The sequence below is a fragment of the Drosophila willistoni genome, assembly GCF_018902025.1.
Source record: "Drosophila willistoni isolate 14030-0811.24 chromosome 2L unlocalized genomic scaffold, UCI_dwil_1.1 Seg139, whole genome shotgun sequence".
NCBI lineage: Eukaryota > Metazoa > Arthropoda > Insecta > Diptera > Drosophilidae > Drosophila > Drosophila willistoni.
This window is the reverse complement of record NW_025814046.1, coordinates 461,740-480,522: the sequence shown is the minus strand read 5'-3', so window position 1 is coordinate 480,522 and position 18,783 is coordinate 461,740. Positions and strand designations below refer to the sequence as shown.

Below are 18,783 nucleotides of genomic sequence, written 5' to 3'. Positions count from 1 at the left end.
TAAATCCTAAAGTCAAGCCACGAGGACAGCTGCACATCCGTCAGGACTACAAGAGGAATAGGAACAAAAAAACCCAAAGAGAGCCTAAAGCGAAGAGAGGGCATTCGCTTTGCTCTTAAAGGACGAAAACTGCAGCCGCTGTCGACGCCGATGAGGACATTCGGTCGTTCGGGTTTCCGGCGTTTCATTTTCATAATGTTTCATGCAAATGGTTGGTCTTACCCTTCAGTTCAGTTCTTGTTTTGACTCGCGTGCCTACGGACATGACCGGGTTAAGAGTGCCACAATTCGTCGCCTAGAGCCCATTTACAAAAAGAAAGACGCGCCAAAAATTTATTTATTTCAAATAAATAAGCCAAAAAGTTTTCTTCAAACAAATGACCAAAGAAAATAAATAAAATTCTTGTGCAATAAATAACTACAAAGTAAAAAAACAAAACCGGAAGCAACGACCCTCTTTAGAAGTGAAATATAGTGAAATTGGCAAAGAGAATAGAAACAAACAAACCGATAACAAATTGATCGCACCCTCTTTTCCTCATGCTTATCTCAACAAAGGCTCTCTCGTGAGAGAGTTCTCTCTTTACTTGCTCCCTCTGTCTTCTTGTGTGCCTTGCCCCGACGGCTGTTAGCACCCCTCTGATCATCGGTTCACGATCCCAAGACCCATAACCATAACCAGGTGTGTGTCTGTCTGTCTGTCTCTCCCCTGCCAGATGCATTCCGTGGCTCGTTCGTGCCATTCAAAATAAAAAGCGAAATAAGAATATAAAGAAAACAAAACATTGCAGCAGCAGCAGCTGCCAGCATTATTTTTTGCATACATTTCTGCAATGTTCTTCTAGTTCATTGAGTGAAAACAAAAAACAAAAATCTCAAAACAAAAGCTACAAATTACTAGTTTTTTTTCTTGTTAGATAGTACTTTTGTTTTATCTATTACAAGAAGACAGAGACACAATTCGACAGACCGACAACAGCAGCAAAAATGTCCGCAATTAGCAGTCGTAATCAAAAAATGGAACAACAGGTAGGTCCCAACAACAACAACAACAAAATACTTTAATGGGAATGTGAATCAAAACTGCAATGAAATAGTTAAAAGTTATCTATCACAAAATGAAAGTGAAAACAATTCAATGTTATTGAAAAAAAAGAATTTTTTAATTGAAATTTAATCGTTATGGTTGAAACACGACAAAAACAAATGTGGATGATATTTTTACATTTAATTGGCAATAATCAATTAAATACTTTTAAAATAACTGAGGATTTTAGTGGGCAATTAAGTTTGTTGATAAAGTAAAGAACTTTATTCCAAAATGGTCATTATTTATCAGCTATCTAAGTAATTACTTTACACTATGTGACAGTATTTTTCTTTGATTAGGTAAATTATTAACGAATTTCAAATGTTTGGTAAATTTAAAAATGGCTATATAAGAACTAGAAATGTTAAAGGCAATCCCATAAATCCTTTCACTCAAAAGGTTCGTGCAAAAGCTTTGCCATATCATGAATATTTTCCAGCGGACTTAAAATTTTTTTTCTTTGTACGGATAGCGAAAATATTTTTAGAATTAACCCTAAGTCTTAAATTCTATTTATTAATTTGAGTTCTTTACTATGAATATTTTCTATATTCTTTATTAAAAAACTATTAAACTTAACAGTGGATGCGGAAATACCATTTATTGACCCAAATTTAAATAAATCTTGGGTTAGGTCCGCTGTTTATGGATTTTGTTGTATTTTTCTTACCAATTTCTTCCAGGCGAAGAGGCATGATCAAAAAAGTTCTAAATAAAATATTTATTAAAACGATATGAAATAGTTGAATTTTTTAACTTAAACAACAAAAATTAAATCCAAAAGGACTCTGCCTATTATGGCCAGTAATTAAGTCTTTTGTAAATTCTCCAATTTAAAAGGCCAAGTTAATATATTGTTGGCAAACAAGGTTTCTTTATTACAGTAATCGTAAAGACAATTAAAAGTCTACACAATTCCAAGTCCAATTAGCAAATCTGAAAGGATTGTCAATTTATAAACACAATATCGTATTAAATAACGAATTAGAAATAAAATATTAAAGTGAATCCTTGACTCTGATTCATCCTTTCATTGCTAGTAGCAGCTGTGGTCAATCAATACAAGTTCCATGGACTTTCATGGACTTTCCAACTGCAATTAGGAAACGTAATCGCCGTTGTCTTCCTTTTTTCCTTCTTCAAATTTCTAATTAAATTGGAAAAAACTCAAAGTCCGTGAAGTGGGTGAATGAATGCATGAGGAAGGGGGGGAAAAGCAATAAAGACCTCTTGGATTTCATTGGCTTCAATTTGAACGAGAACACAAAACAAATCACACACTGCAATTACCGCAAATGGCCAACAAACCAAACGGAAACGGAAGACCAACCGCCCACAGAGAGACGAAAAGAGCGAGAGAGGGAGAATGAGAGAGAGAGGGAAATAAAAACCACAGAGTTGTTCTTCTTTTTGTCACCTACTAAATTCATTGGTACTTCCAACTTGGTGAATAGAAAGACTATTATCAACTTGAAAGGAAAAACTTTAATCAAGACAGCAAACGAAATGATTTCTTCAGGATTTGTTGTGTCCTTAAAAACCTCAACACCTGACCAACTCTACATAGTTGCCTTGGCAACCGATTGAAAATGTTTTTGTGGCATGACTTTTTGTTACCCTATGCCCCAATTTTGTGTGTATATTAGGGGAAAGTCAATAAGAACCTTCTTAGCTAATTAAGCCGATTTATTTGCTATATGGTTGTCACAACAATAGACAAATGGAAATTAGAAATAGATAAAATACATTTTAATATAATCATAGATGATAATTTTTTATACTTGAATTATGATTCTTAAGGCATAAACCAGGCTAAATTTGGGAGTTTTTTTCTACATATTTAACTGCATTTATTAAAGTAGGGATGTTTAGAAAAAGTATATTGATTATTTGTACAATTGTTACATCGATTACTTGATTTATCGAAAATTTTAGCCCAACTATTAACAAGCAAGAAAATGGATACAAAACTGATAAGTTGTATAGAAAAATTTAAGGTATAACGCAACTTTTCAAGTCTCAACCTTATAAAAACATAAATTTTAAAGACATATTGGTTCTAAAAATTTAATAATCAAACATTAAAGAACTTACAACCAAATGGGGAACTGAAATAACGAGTTCAACTCTCTAAAAAACTTGACTATGCCGATGCGACTTTGATTAGAAGGTCAATATTTTAAACATCGCCTTGAACTATCGATACTTTAGTTTAAAAAATCGTTTAGTCTAATATATCGATATCAAAAATCGTGTAGTTTTAATCGATAAGGAAACGTTACTGCAAATTTAAAGTGATGATGTTGAACGAGAATCTGTACAAATAATATTACTGTTTAAATTAATTAACTAGACTTCGATTACTGCCAAATACTCTTTATCAACTCTATGGTTACAGGGTAACAACAATGAATCGAATCTAATTTTAATGAATTTACTGTTGCAAACCGACTTTAACTGCAATTCCATTATCATTGTCTCCAAACTGGATTTTATTGAAATAATTGAAGTACCAACCAAAAATAAATTGTGACTAATGCTAAGTAAGGACATAAATCCTTGTTGACAGCAATAAATAAACAGACACAATGTGCTTAGTTGTGTGTGTGTGTGTGTGTAATGGGTCTAATGCAATTAAAATAAAACGTAAATTCTGCAATTTGCACTTGGCATAAATCAACAAAAATTAAGAGCATAAATTTATGGCAATCAACTCGTAAAACTAAACTGGGTTGCCACTAAAAATACACAAAGGATTAACAAAATAAAAAACAGAAAAGACCCCATCAAAAAGGAAAGAAGAAAGTCATGAGCGACCCTTAAAATGTCCAAGCTTATTGTTGTTGATGTCCTGTGTAACTAAGGGCAACACATACGCTTAGACCCGCACACACACACACTCACACAAACACACACAAACCCATACAAAGACAGACAAGTTGATAGAAATATGAGCCAGCCCCATAGAAAAATGTCATTAACCGCCAGAAAGTTCCAGAATAAAATCGATTTGTGATCGTTTTGTGGGGGACACTGCAATTAACCAAAAGAGAGAATAAAAAAATATGCCAATAAGTCAGTCAATTGTTTGCCAGGCTCAAACATTTCACTCATGAGTTATGGCCCAAAACATATCATACATATACATACGAGTAAATGTATATATATTATAATACTAATGGCAGATTCTTTGGCCTAAATGGCCTTTTCATTTCCAGGACGAATCCAGAACGTTAGTCTGTCCCTCCCCTTTCACTTAAGAGGAAATGACGCATCGTTTCTTGGTGTTGTTTTAGTTTCGACTTTTCATGTTTTGTTTTTGTATGTCCGCCCCTCATTTGCCTTCTCCTGATGGGGGTTTTTTTTTTGACGCCCCCCAAATTTACTGTACATACTCTGTTATTTGTTACTCTTTAGCAGCTTTTAGGTTCTTGACCTTACGTCAACATTAAATAAAGCACAAAACACACACACAATTGAAATGGAAATGCAAAATGAATTTTCCAAGAGTCATCAAAGTGAACTTCTTGGCTCCTGAAAGCCGTCAATATTTAATGAAGACAAAGACCAAGAAATTCACTGAAAGCAGTCTTCAATAGACCATTAAATATTGATTGATCGATAGTGCAAAAAAAACGGATTAAGCCGGAAGTTAGATTTAAACATAATGAAATTTATATACTCTTCTTAATAAGTAAGAGAATTTTTTATAAGAATGAAAAAACTTTCCTTATAAAAAGAAAGAAAGGTAGACAAGTTTCTTAATCCAAAACAGAGTTATAGTCTGAAAAAAAAGAGTACATCTCTGCAAAAAGAGCACAAATAATAGATCGCTATCAGCAGGTTTGCTCTTCTTTTCGTTTCCCCAGAAATTTACTGAAATTGGAATTCTATCGTTTCTGTTTTACAAATGAAATTGATTCGTTTTTAATCGATTGCCTTTTAGACTTTATATCATGCCACAAACATTTCATTTCAGAATTTTCTAATTTCAAAAAGGCTTGAATTAATTCATTTTAAGGACTCATTCGATCATAGATTTTTTTAAACCAAAAAAAAAGGCACAAGGGCCAATCAGTTGTTATATCTCAGCACTAAATCGATATAAATCTGCTCTCTTTAATGCATTAGCTAATATTTTTAGTTAAACCAAAAAGTTAAAAAATTTATAGTCGTTTCGTTTCGAATGCGAAATATCATTAATAAACTCAAATACCTACATACATATGTATGTATTTATACTAGTATATTGCATGAGTAATGAATGAAATATCCGGCGTATTCGCGCGTTAGGAATTGAAAGAAGCAGCCTTCCTCAAAAACGATTTTGCACACTAAAACTGCAAAAACTTCATTATCAAGTCGGATTATCCACAACTAATATGATTGACTAATATGACTCATATAACTAAATTCGTTGGCATAAAGATGTTAAAAAGGGATGCAATTTTTAAGCACTCAAAGAAAAATTCAGATCTTGAACTAAAAAGAGTGAATGGGATGAACAAATAAGCTGGCCATCGAAGGGTCTTTCTCCATATTTTGCCCTTTTAAACTGAAAAAATGTTGATATTCAAGACCATTTTCCGCCTAAAATGACACATTTTTACCATAAAATAAAAACCTACATAGGTCAACAAAAATTGTGACCTTAAAGGACCCACGGAAAAGCTAAAGGACGTAAACTTCTTTAGAGACTCGTAAGTCCGTCCGTGTAAGGGTATATCAATCTGTTTTATATCAAACATTGTTATCGCCTTTTTATGTAGCTCATTGGAATTATTTGTCGACTGTTTTTTTTTTTTTCTTTGCTTAGTCAAATAGGTTTTCAAACGAAAACCAATGGGGTCTACTTTTTTTGTGGATGCTCCTCAATCTCAACATCTTTACACAATCTCGTCTCGTTTTTTTATGCTGCCATCAATGTCAGCCTGACACTCGGCAGCTGTGACCCCCGCATATTCCTCCCGAGCTCATCCCTTCCTTTAATTGACGGCAACAGTTGAAAGAGCTGAGAGTTTAACCTGGCTTATTGCAGGCGGAGCGCAGCTTACATAATTTATGGTTAACATTTTATGTTCCGTTTTTTTTTTCCTTTTTTTTTTTTGCATCCGCTGGCACCTAAGCGCACGCTGATGCCGTAATCCCTTTATCCCTATAGGCAACAGGCAAAAAAAAAAACGAAACAAACAAACAAAAAAAAGAAGCAACTGGTTCTGGTTCACCAAACTGCGGAAATTCAATATGTGGCGCAACATTCGCGAGCTGATTTTTTTTTTTTTTGATTCATTTTATGATTCAGTAAACACTCATTAGTCCACCGGATGGAAATTGCATTACATTTAGAGAACATTTTAGTCATGAATTTTTCTCGAACGGATTTACACTGGTCTTAACACTAGAGGATTACCGCTGATATCCTATGATTTTGACTGCATCTCACATTTCACTCCCGCCCCACCCAAAAGGATAAACTTTTGCTGACTAAACATCAGGACATCAAAAACACTCAAAAGCCCTGGAAAACTAAACAAACTCGTCGTCTGTGTCTGTGTGGTTTTTCGGTTGTGTAAGGTTTAAGGACTTTTCATCTAATGCAGTCCATGACCATAACCTCACCTCACCTCCTCACCATATCGTTTCTCATATATCCTTTGGTTCTATTCGTTTCAAGAGAGAGTGTGTGTGTGTGTTTGTGTGCTTGGCCTGGTCTAGTCTGCCCCGGCATGTAATGTGTTAGTATTTCGGTTCTAATTTGAAATTTATACAATGGAAACGTGCCAGCCAACAGCAGGAGATAGAAGAGAAGGAGAAGGATAGAGTTTCAGTTTTTGGCCCATTTCAATTGCAGATTTCATTAATTGCAACTGCGTGCGGTCTGCGCCAACTCAATTCAATTTATCAGTCTTTTTCTGCTTCAAGCCCAAACAAAAAGTTTTTCAGCCAAAACTCCATTCCATTGAAAGTGCCAAAAACCCAAAAGCAACAAACTTGATACTTAAACTGCCACTGCGTTTGCAAATTAATTACAATCAAGGGATTGTGGCCCCGAGGTTACCAACACACCAAGTTCTATTTTCTAGGCGAAAAAGTTTTCTTCTAACGCTTACCGCAGCACAAATTTTCATATCTTTAGGAGGCCAAAAAAACAAAAAGTGCAAGGCAATTAATTTTGATTGCAAACTTTCCAAATTTATTTTGATTAAAATGTGTAATAATTTTTGCATATTTAATTACAGAAAATGGAAGACTGCCAGATGCCAAGAAAAACGATCTAGATTAAAAATGAGTGAAATGCACTTAAAAGTTGGGCAAGACAAGACTTTTTTTAGCAGTTAAAAAATATCATAAAGAAATATAAAACCGAAGTCAATATCTCTCATCATATCTTTTTTCTATGTTACAAATCTGTATATATCTGATAATGATTGATCGAAAATGAAGATGTAGACATATGTACATTTGATGTAAATACCTGAAACTTTCTTTTTAACAATTCTCATATTATTCAAAATACATTTATATTTAGTTAATTTCAAGAAAAAGATTGAAAGATTAAAACTGGAAACCAAGTAAAAAATATATCTTCCTTGATCCTAGCGCTGAGACCCTTTGTAATTCATATTATTCGAAACCACATATATGTATATATTTGATTCATATCTATCTGAATTACCAACTCCATTCACTTCTGTTCTCCAATCAATGTTTGTTTTCCAAATTAGAAGATATTACAAAAAAAAAAAGTTAAATGACCGAAGTTGAAGGAGTATCAACCAAATAGGACATTAAATATAAGATATTTGGATATAAAAAAATACATTAAATATTGTAATCTATCACATCTCCAAGAAGATTATTATGTTAATTTAAGAATTTTTTCCGCCCTAGCGAAATAAAGCTTAAAAAATTCACCTCTTTAAACTGTTGAATTGAAAAAGACAAATGTTAGAAACCTTTTACTAAGTATAAAAACCACCTAGTCGATCAATTTTTGTTTTTGCGAATTGACTAATTTATTGGCTTATATGGCCAATTGTAATTGACATTGACTTTAAGCTTTTCACGTTTTTAAAAACAAATAATTAAAATGTAAATTTTGTTCTCGGCAAAAGAGGGCAAAATTAAAATAACAGATTGTATACCATTGTGACAGAAAAATGTGAAATCTTTCCGTTTGCTTTGGTGTGGTCGACTGACATGTCATTGCATTCGCTTTTGGTTCAATTGCGGTTCAACTTGCCAAAAGCCGCAGTTGACAGTTTTCACATCACTGATTAAGTTGGAGGCTTCTGAGGTTCCCTGACCACTCCCCGCCCGCATTGTCAATACCAAACGCATATCATGCATCAACATCCATTTCTGCCCACTAATCACCCAAGCCATTAGTCAGTGTCCTGTTGGGTCCTTTGGTGACCGACCGGTCGTCCTGGTAAGAGATTATAAGCCATTAATGTGCAGAACACGACACGATACAACACTTTGCATTGGTTCTAGCCTCAAATAATAATTATTTCATTTTGGTTATTCGATCCTTTTGCACACCTTGCTCAAAAAAAAATATTTATAAAACATTTGAATGATTTAATATTAATGCAATTTGTTGCCACAATTGGGAACACATTAGAGTGTCGACTGCTCCTCTTTTTGTCCTGACCAATGCTAATTAAAATATTTACATATATTTATGTGTGGGTACAGATTTATGTGGAAATGCATTTCAATAAGGCCAGATCGAAATGCATTTTAATTGAAAATTGTTACAACTATCGTACAAATATTTGTTTTTTTTTTGAAAAATAAAAACATTATTTGGTTACTTGTTAGTTTAACATTCATGAAAAGTGTAAAGAAAATTTAAGTGTAAAATGTTTTTAGGTCGGAAATAATGTTCAGCCATGTCATCAGATTTCTTTTGGAAGGGTGTTTTTTTCGTGTTTTCGCAATTTTCTTGAAAGGAGTTCAATAAGAGTTTAGAAAGGTTTAATAGATTGTAGAACAAAATATTATTATATATGTATACCTAGAAACGCTCTTGGGTTTTGTTTCCTTCATTGTCATGGGTAATTCTTTACTAGACGGTCGAGATTTTGAAATTTTAATGTATCACCAAATAAACGATATCTTATTGGCGCACCTTGAATTTGCGCGGGCGTTTAATACGATCCTTTGGCTTAAATTCCTGGCGCATGGAATTGCTTTCATCGCGCTTCCTGCGATGAGAACGTTCTTTGTTGCCATTATTACTTGGCACATCAGTATTTTTCGATTTTATGTGTACCTTTATTGAATTGGTTGAAGAAAATTAAATTGAATCGCCAGAATATGAATAAGCAGTTTCTTACCGAATGTGTATTATTTGGACTCATATTACGGGTTGGTGGCACAATCCCAGAGTATTCTTGGTATTTACGGAAATGTTTTTGGAATTTTCGCATATTACTAACCGAATGTGTATTATTATTTGGACCCTGATTACGGGTTGGTGGCACAATCCAAGATAATTCTTCGTATTTACGGAAATGTGTTTGGAATTTTCGCATATTACGGCGAAATATTTTCATATTTTTAAAAAAATCATTCATTTTTTGGTCAATTTCTGGCATCTTGTTTTTGAACGTAACCTCGAAGTACATACTTCGGAAAAATATGGTTCACGTTTTTTTCTTTCAGGGATGCAAAAAGGCGACTTAACTGAAAAATATGAATAATTATCATACTCTGAATGAAGAACTCGTACAAAATTGTAAAATGTAATTTTCTTTGTCTCAAATTCACTTTTATCAACTTATTTTCTGTATATTTTCTGAAAAAAGCAACTTACCTTCAAGCCGGTCGAAAAGAAACAGGCGGAAATGGCGAACAACTCTCTGATAGCCCCAATAGAAATTAAGCGTATTCGCAATCTTTCCAGCACTGTAATTAGAGATAGCAAATGTCGAAAAGACCTGAGAGGTTAACAATATGATTGAGCATTGCTAATTTATTTTTAGAAATAAATTTTTTAGACTTAAATATTAAAATAAATACTTACCTTAAAATGTCTATCTTTTCAAACGCACAAACACCAACTAAATCAAAAACAATAATTGTGATTTATCTTCACCTAACACGTGACACAAAAAAGCAAGGGTAACTGTGATTAATATTCAGTCTTACTCTTTCATGCATACTATTTACTTTTTCTTTTTAGAAACAGAATTTACGAACATAATCTAAACTCCACAGTGATTCAATACAAGAAAACCCGACAAAATATGAAAAAAGAAATAAATTTTAACCAAAAACCACAGCCAGTGAAGTGAAAATTCATAAAAGTGGCCAGTTTGTGCTGTAGTGTTGAACTTTCAAGCTCAATAACGCTAAACAGTCCGCTAATTCTGGCAACTCTGTGCTTTTGGGCTGCCAGACTAACATCTCATCCAATTATCTTATTAGATCATATTTTTCAAAATGAAATAAACATGTGACATATTTTCTTTTACCCACCCAATGTTGAATTTGATAAAATAGCTAAAATCAACTAGAAATTGGTGTTTAATTCCAGTGAGTATCTTAAAAGTTCGTTTGCAGAATTCTTACCAATAAAAGTTCCAATGTTTGTTACCCCAAAAGCTAACAAAAGGCAGGTTTTAGCCAACATTTAGCACCATTGTGTACCCGCACAGTCTTTGTGTGCACTACCACTAATTAGGCTGGGGAATTGGCCAACGAGTTGGCACTAGTTGTGGATACGAGGGCGAAAACATCGACTGAACCGCTTTAAGGTTAACCGCAATTAGCAAAAAGCAGGCTTAAGCCAGCCATCACATTAACTGAAAAGTGGGAGCTACAAAACAGAAAGCATGTCAAATTGGCCAGAGGAACGTGCAAATGAGTCGTTTTTGTTAAGACTATGAATTAATTGATTTCGCCCGGAAACGGAAAATCCGAGCTCAAATGAAATTATAAAAATTTATTGCATTTTAACAGTTTTTGGTTTTGTTTTTGTGCCGTTTGTGGCTTACTGTGAAAAAGTCCATTAAAAATGTTGGCAGCTCATCTGAGCTGTCGTTCGTGCTATATCCCCCCGAGAAGGTTGGCCAGGACATGAATGACGCTGAAAGCGTAATTAAGAAAAGCTTAAAAAAAGAGCGAAATGCAGACAGACAACCACGATACCCAGCCCGAGGCTGACGACACTGACAGTTGTCCAATGATTTCGCCCCTTTTTTTTATGATTTTTCATTTACAAAACAAAACAAAAAAAAAAAACACTTGTGGCCTAGCCTAGACGATTTCACGAGTGGATGACATTTTCTGGGCTTAAGCGCCAAAAAGTCGGCGGCAATAAATGTTTTATTGTCATGCTTTTGATTTTTATGATGGGCAATATTCTTAACAGCCCCTAAAGCCTCGCCATCCCCCACAAACAATGAGCCTTTTGTTGTTTGTCTGAAATGTCTCACTTTGGTTTTGACAATTTGCATACATAAATCAAAGAAAGTTGATATAAAATTAAATATTTACAAAGCGACAGAAAATGCTTCTTCCTTTGACTTTCAATCAAAGGCATTTAAAGGATTTGCTTTGTTTAAAATGAACTCACAAAGAATTTGAACCTCAACTGAATGGCATATTAAATTATTTCTTCAGGCAAGTTTTAATTAACCTTGTAAAATTTACTGATAAATATACTGAATGAGTCAGAACTTTGATTTGTATTATAAAGGTTTATATTTATTCAATTTCTTTTCTATTATTTCTTAAACATTATAAAGATTCTTCTAGAAGTTTTCAATTTAAGGAGAAGCACAAGAAAAAGCTAAAAAAGAAATAAACTACGTCATTTGCTTAATCGAATTGGAATTTGAATTTAGTTTATGCTTAGTTTATCGTTTCGATTTGCTAAATCGTTTAAAATCTTTCGCTTTACTTTATCTTCTTTACGCTTGAATAAATCGAAATTTCGTTTGTTTCGTTTTTTTTTTCCTTTTTTTTATTGCTTACAATTCTTTTAACTTGACTTGGCTAAATGGTCAATTTAATTGCCAGTGTAAAGCATTGAATTGCAGCAATGAAAACCAAAAAGAAAAATATATGTATATTTATTTTTTTTTTCTTTTTATGGTCTGACAACATTTTTTATGGCTTTTTCATATTTCCTCTTTTTAATTTAATTCCTAATTAGAGCACTTCATGGGCAACGTGGCGTATAATGAACATTTAATTAGCTTACAACTTCTGAATGGATATAAAGGAGCGGGTGGTTGTGGGTGTTAGAGTGGGAGTGGCCACTTAAAGCAAAACAAGTGACCAAAAAGAAAGTTGGATTAATAAGGTAAAAACACTTTGGCCTAAGGTACTATTTGAAGTGAAACCATTTGCAGTTGACAACATTGAAAATTGAAATATATGTATGTAAGTAGGAAGTAAAAAGTATTTTTAGTGTTTACCTTGGGGCATTTGTTATGCCCACATAAATATTGTAAAAGATATGACAAACAGCAGAGGCAGCATCTAAATTGAATTTCATTTCATTTGTCATCATTTAAATGCAAATGCAAATGAATATTTTTTCGTGTGTGTGTGTGTCTCTTGGAAGAGTCAACAAGTTGAAAGTTAACTGGCAATTCAAAATAAGAAAAAAAAAGGAAAACCTGTTATTTTTGTAAGAAAAAAGTGTCATAAATCTGGGGAAGCCATAATCTTTCTGGACTTTCTTTGGTTCTCTCAATTCAACATTTTGCTCTGGGACAATTTCATTCATTTTAATGCAACACAGACACACACACACACAAATGACACAGAAAATGAAAAGAAAATTCAGTGAAAATCGCAAGATGAGTTGGAGATGAGCGAGTAAAAGTGCGCAAATCTCAGCGAACGATGGCGGCAGATGATGGCAGATGGCTCCTGCTCCTTTATATCTTCCTTTGGTAGTCTCTCTCTCTCCCTCTGTCCACTTTACAAACACTGACAGCCAAAGAAGACGAAGGAGAACGGGCAGAAACAACTTACTGAAAGTGCATGACAGGAAGCGGCAACAGTAAGGTGATTTTGTAATAAAGCAAAGTACAGACAGTTGCCTTGATGGTAAGTTGTTGTTCCTTATTTTTGGGGAGGCGGCGACAACTTGATGTATGCGCAATATATATTAAAATAAGCCATTATATTAAGGTTTTTGTCTCATGCTTGAAGGAATTTATAGTAGGTTATATCCTTGTTTAATTGCCCTGAAAATAAGAAATACGAAATCATAACCCGAATCGTAGTACTTAAAATCGATGAATGGTCAAGGCAAAAGTGCTTAAATTTTAACTTAATTACAACAGAGTAAGGCACTGGTAAGGGCTGTGAGGTGAAGCTCATAAATTGACACGCGTATGTAGAAAAACGAATCGCACATATAGTTCTAGGAAGAGAAGGACTAATAGTACCACTGCCTAGGTAGGAGAAACCACAACTTTGTCCTCGGCATTCATTCAGGCATTCACTTGTCGTTCATTCGTTTGTTTGGCCATTCATGCATGTCCTAGTTGTTGTTATTGTTGGCTTAGCTTTGTTTATCGTTAGACTAACAACCTTTCCCTACCTCACCCTCTCTAACCTTTCTCCACCTGACTCTCAACCGCCCTCCCCCCACGAGCCTTTAGGTACACTTGCCTCACGGTTTTATCCTTTCTCCTTTACAGTTGTGTATGTATATGTTATTGATTTATGCCTCGCATTCCTTTTTGACACTGAAATGTTGTTTTAGTCTCGCCCCGCCCCCCGTTAACCACCACCTTCAAGTACAACTTATTTTATTTCATTCTTTAATCTACATCATTTGTTTAACCATTGACATTTGTTTAGCAACTATTTTTCTTTCATTCGTTTCCATTTGTTCATTAGCTCGCTTATATCTTATCAATCGTAATTAATCATTTTACCTTCAATGACATATGCTTTTAGTTAATGGTATTTTGAATTTGACTTAATTATACCACTATATAAGATATGAATGTTCCCGTGTCGCTTTGAACACTTATGTTTAATTTTTAAAGGGCATTAACTGTTGTTTTTATATTTAAAAAAATAAATCAAATAATAAAATAATTATCATAGGTGAGATTTCAAATTAAGTCAAAGCAAATTATTTTTCGTTTAAAATAATTGTCAGTAATCTAGAGCTGCTTAAAATTAGTTTTTTTTTTTACATAAACCTAAAAAAATTAATATAAATGGTTTTTCTTTATAAAAATCAAGAATTAGTTATATTAATTTCCCACTTGAAAGAAAAACAATTTTGTTGTCCTCAAAATGTAAATACTTTTATTTCAAAATTCTGTGCTAGTATTAAGCAACATGTGTGCGGAACAGAGTTGCCATATTAAATTAATAGTGCTGCCAACTGTGTCTACCAAAAAACTGTTGTACAGCGCTAGAATTTTAATAATCTGTGTGGCAACTCTTTAACTTTGTTCTTAAAAAACGTGTTCCGATTTGTTTTTTCTTAAGGTGTGTATTTAGGTATTCCACTTACAACAAATTTATGAATAAAGCTAAGTAAGCTAATTAATTATTTATTTATTAAAGCACAACCATGGCAGACGGGGATAGTTACTTATTGTTTGCCGAAATCATACGCTTTGAGATGCAAAGAATGAATCCCCGGCAGAGACTAATGTTCTCCCAGAAAGTTTATCAATGTTTGTTGGAGACTTTTGATGATCCAAAAGACTTTCCCAAACCGGTGGTACGAGCGCAGCCCCTGCCGAATGATCAACGGAGTCGTATTGTTTATTCACGCCCCTCAGAGAACACTGCAGTCAATGTGACCCCATATGCCCAACAATTGGCAAATAATCCGGTACGGCAAAAGGCAGCAAGCATTTGTGGAACTAGGCCCAAAGCCCAAAGTAATATAAAAAACATAAATACTAACCGGATCAATACACGTTCCACGTTAAAATCAGCAGTCATAAATAACCCAGATGGATCCTTCGATCAATCGTCATTTAGGCTGAATTCCATTGCTTCAACTGCTTCTACTCCGAGTGTAAAAGGTGATGCCGTAATACCGACCCTCAGAGTTGTTAGCAATGATATCTTGTTCCGGGGATGTTCTGCAAAATCGCAACCATAATTAATAAATTTATTTAATAAGTTCATTGTGTTTAATGCTTAACTACAGCCGAATTTAATGTAATTTAGTCTCTGAGCCCTGAAATTTCTTTCGAGATGTAAATACATACTAAATCATTAAAAATTTTGAATTGAGCAAATACATGCCAATATATTTTATACTTTATATGAAAAAAGGTGTATAAATAAAGGAAAATATTTGCTATATGAATTCTTAGAGTGAGAACAACAAGTTAAAGAGTTTTTAGAAGAAATCTCAGAGGTTTCCCTTGTGTTTATAATATATGTATAGATTTTTGGTCTGTTAAGTTTACAATACCCTTGATCAGGGTCAATGACCGCTATGATCTTACTGTCCTTAATCCCTATTCCTTTATCTGTTCAATAGGGTATCCCCCCTCCCTTGCATTTGCATGTTTTAATCGAATTTTGTGCCTTTAAGGGATTCCTTTATTGAGGTGCGGGTAAATGAAAGAGAAACTAGGTTTCCACCTCATTCAGTTATCAAGGACACACAATTGTCGATTGGAAACAATTTCAAAATAAAAGAAGAAAAAAATGTGATAGCGCAGAGGGACTCGCCCACACACATGCACATTGAATCATTCACACAGATGGCCATGTTCGCGCATTGTTATGCTTATCCTTTGCCACACCCCCTCCAATCCACGCCCTATTCCCTTTGCACCTTGCTCTGCAAATGCAATTGCATATTGAATTCCATTTTAATGTCGATAACAACAAAAAAAAAAGAAGAAGAAAAAAACAATGAGAACAACAAACATTTACAGCCAACAAATGCCATGACAACGCGTCAAGGAAATGTTCCCTGTGCCGCCCCGCACCGCCCCCTTCCAAAACTTGCCCTCTATCTTGGCACTGGCACTTGCATGATGTGCTGCAGTCAGCAGCAACAACAAATTTAAGAAGTTTTTTATTGATAAAACTTTTGCCTTATGACGTTTTAGTGTGCCAAGGCGACGGCAAAAATGTTATCCTTGCTGTTGTTGTTGTGTTGATGTCCTGTGTCCATATTTGCATATGACTGAGTGTGTGCTAGACAGTAGAAGGTAAAGAGAGGGTTGCGGAGGGGGGAGAAAGGGAGTGCTTAATTTCTTTTGGTAAGCACATCCTTGAGCACATCAATCACATTAACCCTTTTTTTGCCACCTGATTTATCTATATATACTTGATTGCCACCAGTGGCGGATCTGAGGAAACGAAATGAAACAAATTTACCCCACAAAAGTATGCAATAGCCAAACCAAAAATTCATTTTTTGAAGACTAATCAGTTTTTGGAGTCAACATGAATGCAATTATGGTACAAAACTAAATGTACTTTATAATTTTTAAAAACATTTCTTATGGCATACTTCAGTGGGCAATTTTCCATCCTTTCTCACATCATTCCTGATCCGTCTTTGATTACCACCTGTATGATTTATGAGAAAATTCACTTGACACATTCGTTTCATTATCTAAGTAGACAAGAAATGTCTCAAACGAATGCAAATGAGGCAAACTTAGCAGGATATGAAATTCTATAGAATTATGTATACATATATTTCTCTATTTTTATATGGATTTCAAAGCTTTGAGTTTAATTTTAAATAAATACTTATTTGGGTGAACATTATCATCCATGGCTATAAAGTTTATATCCATGTTTTTTTTCTTTTGCAAACTTGTCGAACTAATTAGTTCATATCAGAAACTTGTCACGTTTTAAGGCAGCAACAACTAACTACTAATGAATCAACTTATGGACGTACACACACACATATGTATATATATGGCACATATAATCACTAGTAGTAACAACATTGCATTTCAGTCAGATGTCAGTTGATGTTGTTAAAATAATTACTGTCTGGATTTAAATTCAAAAACTGTTCTCGTCACTCAATGAATGCCGCGCACCCACACAGACACAGATACACAGAAAGACAACTTTCAATGCAACTTGGTCTGAGGCTGTCTCCTTGAAGATAAAATGGTGAAGCAGGAGCAGAAGGAGGAGGAGAAGGAAAAGGATTATATAGCAAAAGAAAAACTTTTCATACTCACACTATCATTCAGAGTCCTTAACACTGAAACCCTGAAAAGTATGCTATAGAAAAGTTAAGCAACAGCTAGTACAAGGCACCAGCTGCAGTCACCCAAAGAGAAATGTTGAGAGAAAGGAAAAGCGAGGGGGACAGACGCAGTTAAGGCAGAGACAAGTTAATCTGAATGTTCATAAATGCAAATACAATTTCATGCAATGGGATTTCATCCGCTTTCGTGTACTAATTAAATAACAATTGACCAAATCAACTTAAATGGCCAATGCCCAAAAGCCACAACTATGCACAAGGGACACGGTCGATTAGAGATGAGAGCTGGCATATATGAAGTCTAATGACGGAGCTTCGTTTAACACCTTTTATTCTTTAGTTTTATTTGCGCTTGGGCGCAGGACGTTATCCTTATTATGACTTCTTTGCTTGCTTACTCTCTTTGTATATTTTACTCAACATAATGGCTCAATAAAAGAAACTTACATTATAATTCATTATAATTTAATCTTTATTAGTTCATATTTATATTCAAATATGTAGAAGAAGTGATTTGATTAGCAAGTTTTTCTATGTTCTTTGTTCTTAATAGATATTTCTATTAGCTAAATATGAGCTTATCTTATTCACACATGAGCAACAGATATATTAATAGGAGAGAGAGCCCCTTTATGGGTTCATTTGGGTATCTCAATGGTTAATCCACATCCTATTTACATTCAGGGTAAAAAGGATAGAAATCGTTTTTATCATTGAGAGTGATGAAAACAAACAACTTAAAACTTCAGAATAAGATTGCATTTGAAATCTTTATAATTACTTATTGTTAGTATTTTCTTTATACTAATCATATGTTGTGATTTATCATTGATGTTTTGCATAATTTGCTTGGACAATTTTTTCTTTACATCTAATAATGAATGTTGCAATGGGCTGTATAGAGAATATTTAGAATTTTTGCTCATTTATATAAATCACTTAGTTAACTTTCAAAAAAATATATATATACTATGGCAAGCTGTAGATTATTTAATGTATCAACTCTTTGTACGCCTTCAATACCATTAAATCTTTAATTTTTCTGTCTATTTCCTTGTTCATTGTTTCATTCTATTTTCCTTCATAAAAACATATTCTATTTATTCTCTACAAATCACGGTAAAAACCGAATTCTCAAAAATATGCTTTGTGTTGTTTGTGGCAATTCAACCAAAAAGAGTTTCCCCAGAGGAATCTGAGGTTTCCTATTGATTGGGTAGATTATATTTTAAAATGTCAAAAAATTGTTCATTATAAGCCTTTTAATAGAGTGGGTTTACATACTTTAAAAAATTCGTATATTAAACATTTAAATGATTTTAAAAGACTCCAAATTAAACAAATTGTTCCATCCATTCTGCATTAAGAGTCAACTTCATATTTTTTAAAATATAAGACCAAGTTCCCAAAAACTCAAACCCACAGTATAAATCTTTATTTTTAAAAGTAAATATATGTATAGTAAAATTCAGCTCTCAGTTGTTTA

General features: G+C 33.8%; 1 protein-coding gene and 2 long non-coding RNA genes across 7 annotated transcripts in view; 2 read left to right on the top strand and 1 right to left on the bottom strand.

The window, feature by feature from the left end:
* The first annotated feature begins 895 nt into the window (after positions 1-895).
* Positions 896-18,783, top strand: part of LOC6638331 (protein king tubby) — a 35,025-nt gene continuing 17,137 nt past the window's right edge. The window contains exon 1 of the mRNA XM_002061544.4: positions 896-1,029. Within this exon, the coding sequence (XP_002061580.2) occupies positions 988-1,029 (42 nt within the window). The 5' untranslated portion in view covers positions 896-987. The remainder of the gene's footprint in view (positions 1,030-18,783) is intronic.
* Positions 8,578-10,315, bottom strand: LOC111518779. 4 transcript variants are annotated; one of them, XR_006953809.1, is made up of 6 exons: positions 10,301-10,315; positions 10,125-10,196; positions 9,915-10,038; positions 9,436-9,784; positions 9,114-9,371; positions 8,578-9,040 (listed from the first exon to the last, which is right to left on the bottom strand). It is a non-coding gene; the product is annotated as an uncharacterized LOC111518779 (long non-coding RNA). The 4 variants fall into 4 exon arrangements; XR_006953808.1 differs by lacking the exon at positions 10,301-10,315 and adding an exon at positions 10,271-10,285; XR_006953807.1 differs by lacking the exon at positions 10,301-10,315 and having other exon boundaries at positions 10,125-10,216.
* LOC124459799 lies at positions 10,365-15,339 on the top strand. Of its 2 annotated transcripts, none has more exons than XR_006953810.1 (2): positions 10,365-10,636; positions 14,651-15,339. It is a non-coding gene; the product is annotated as an uncharacterized LOC124459799 (long non-coding RNA). The 2 variants fall into 2 exon arrangements; XR_006953811.1 differs by lacking the exon at positions 10,365-10,636 and adding an exon at positions 14,271-14,572.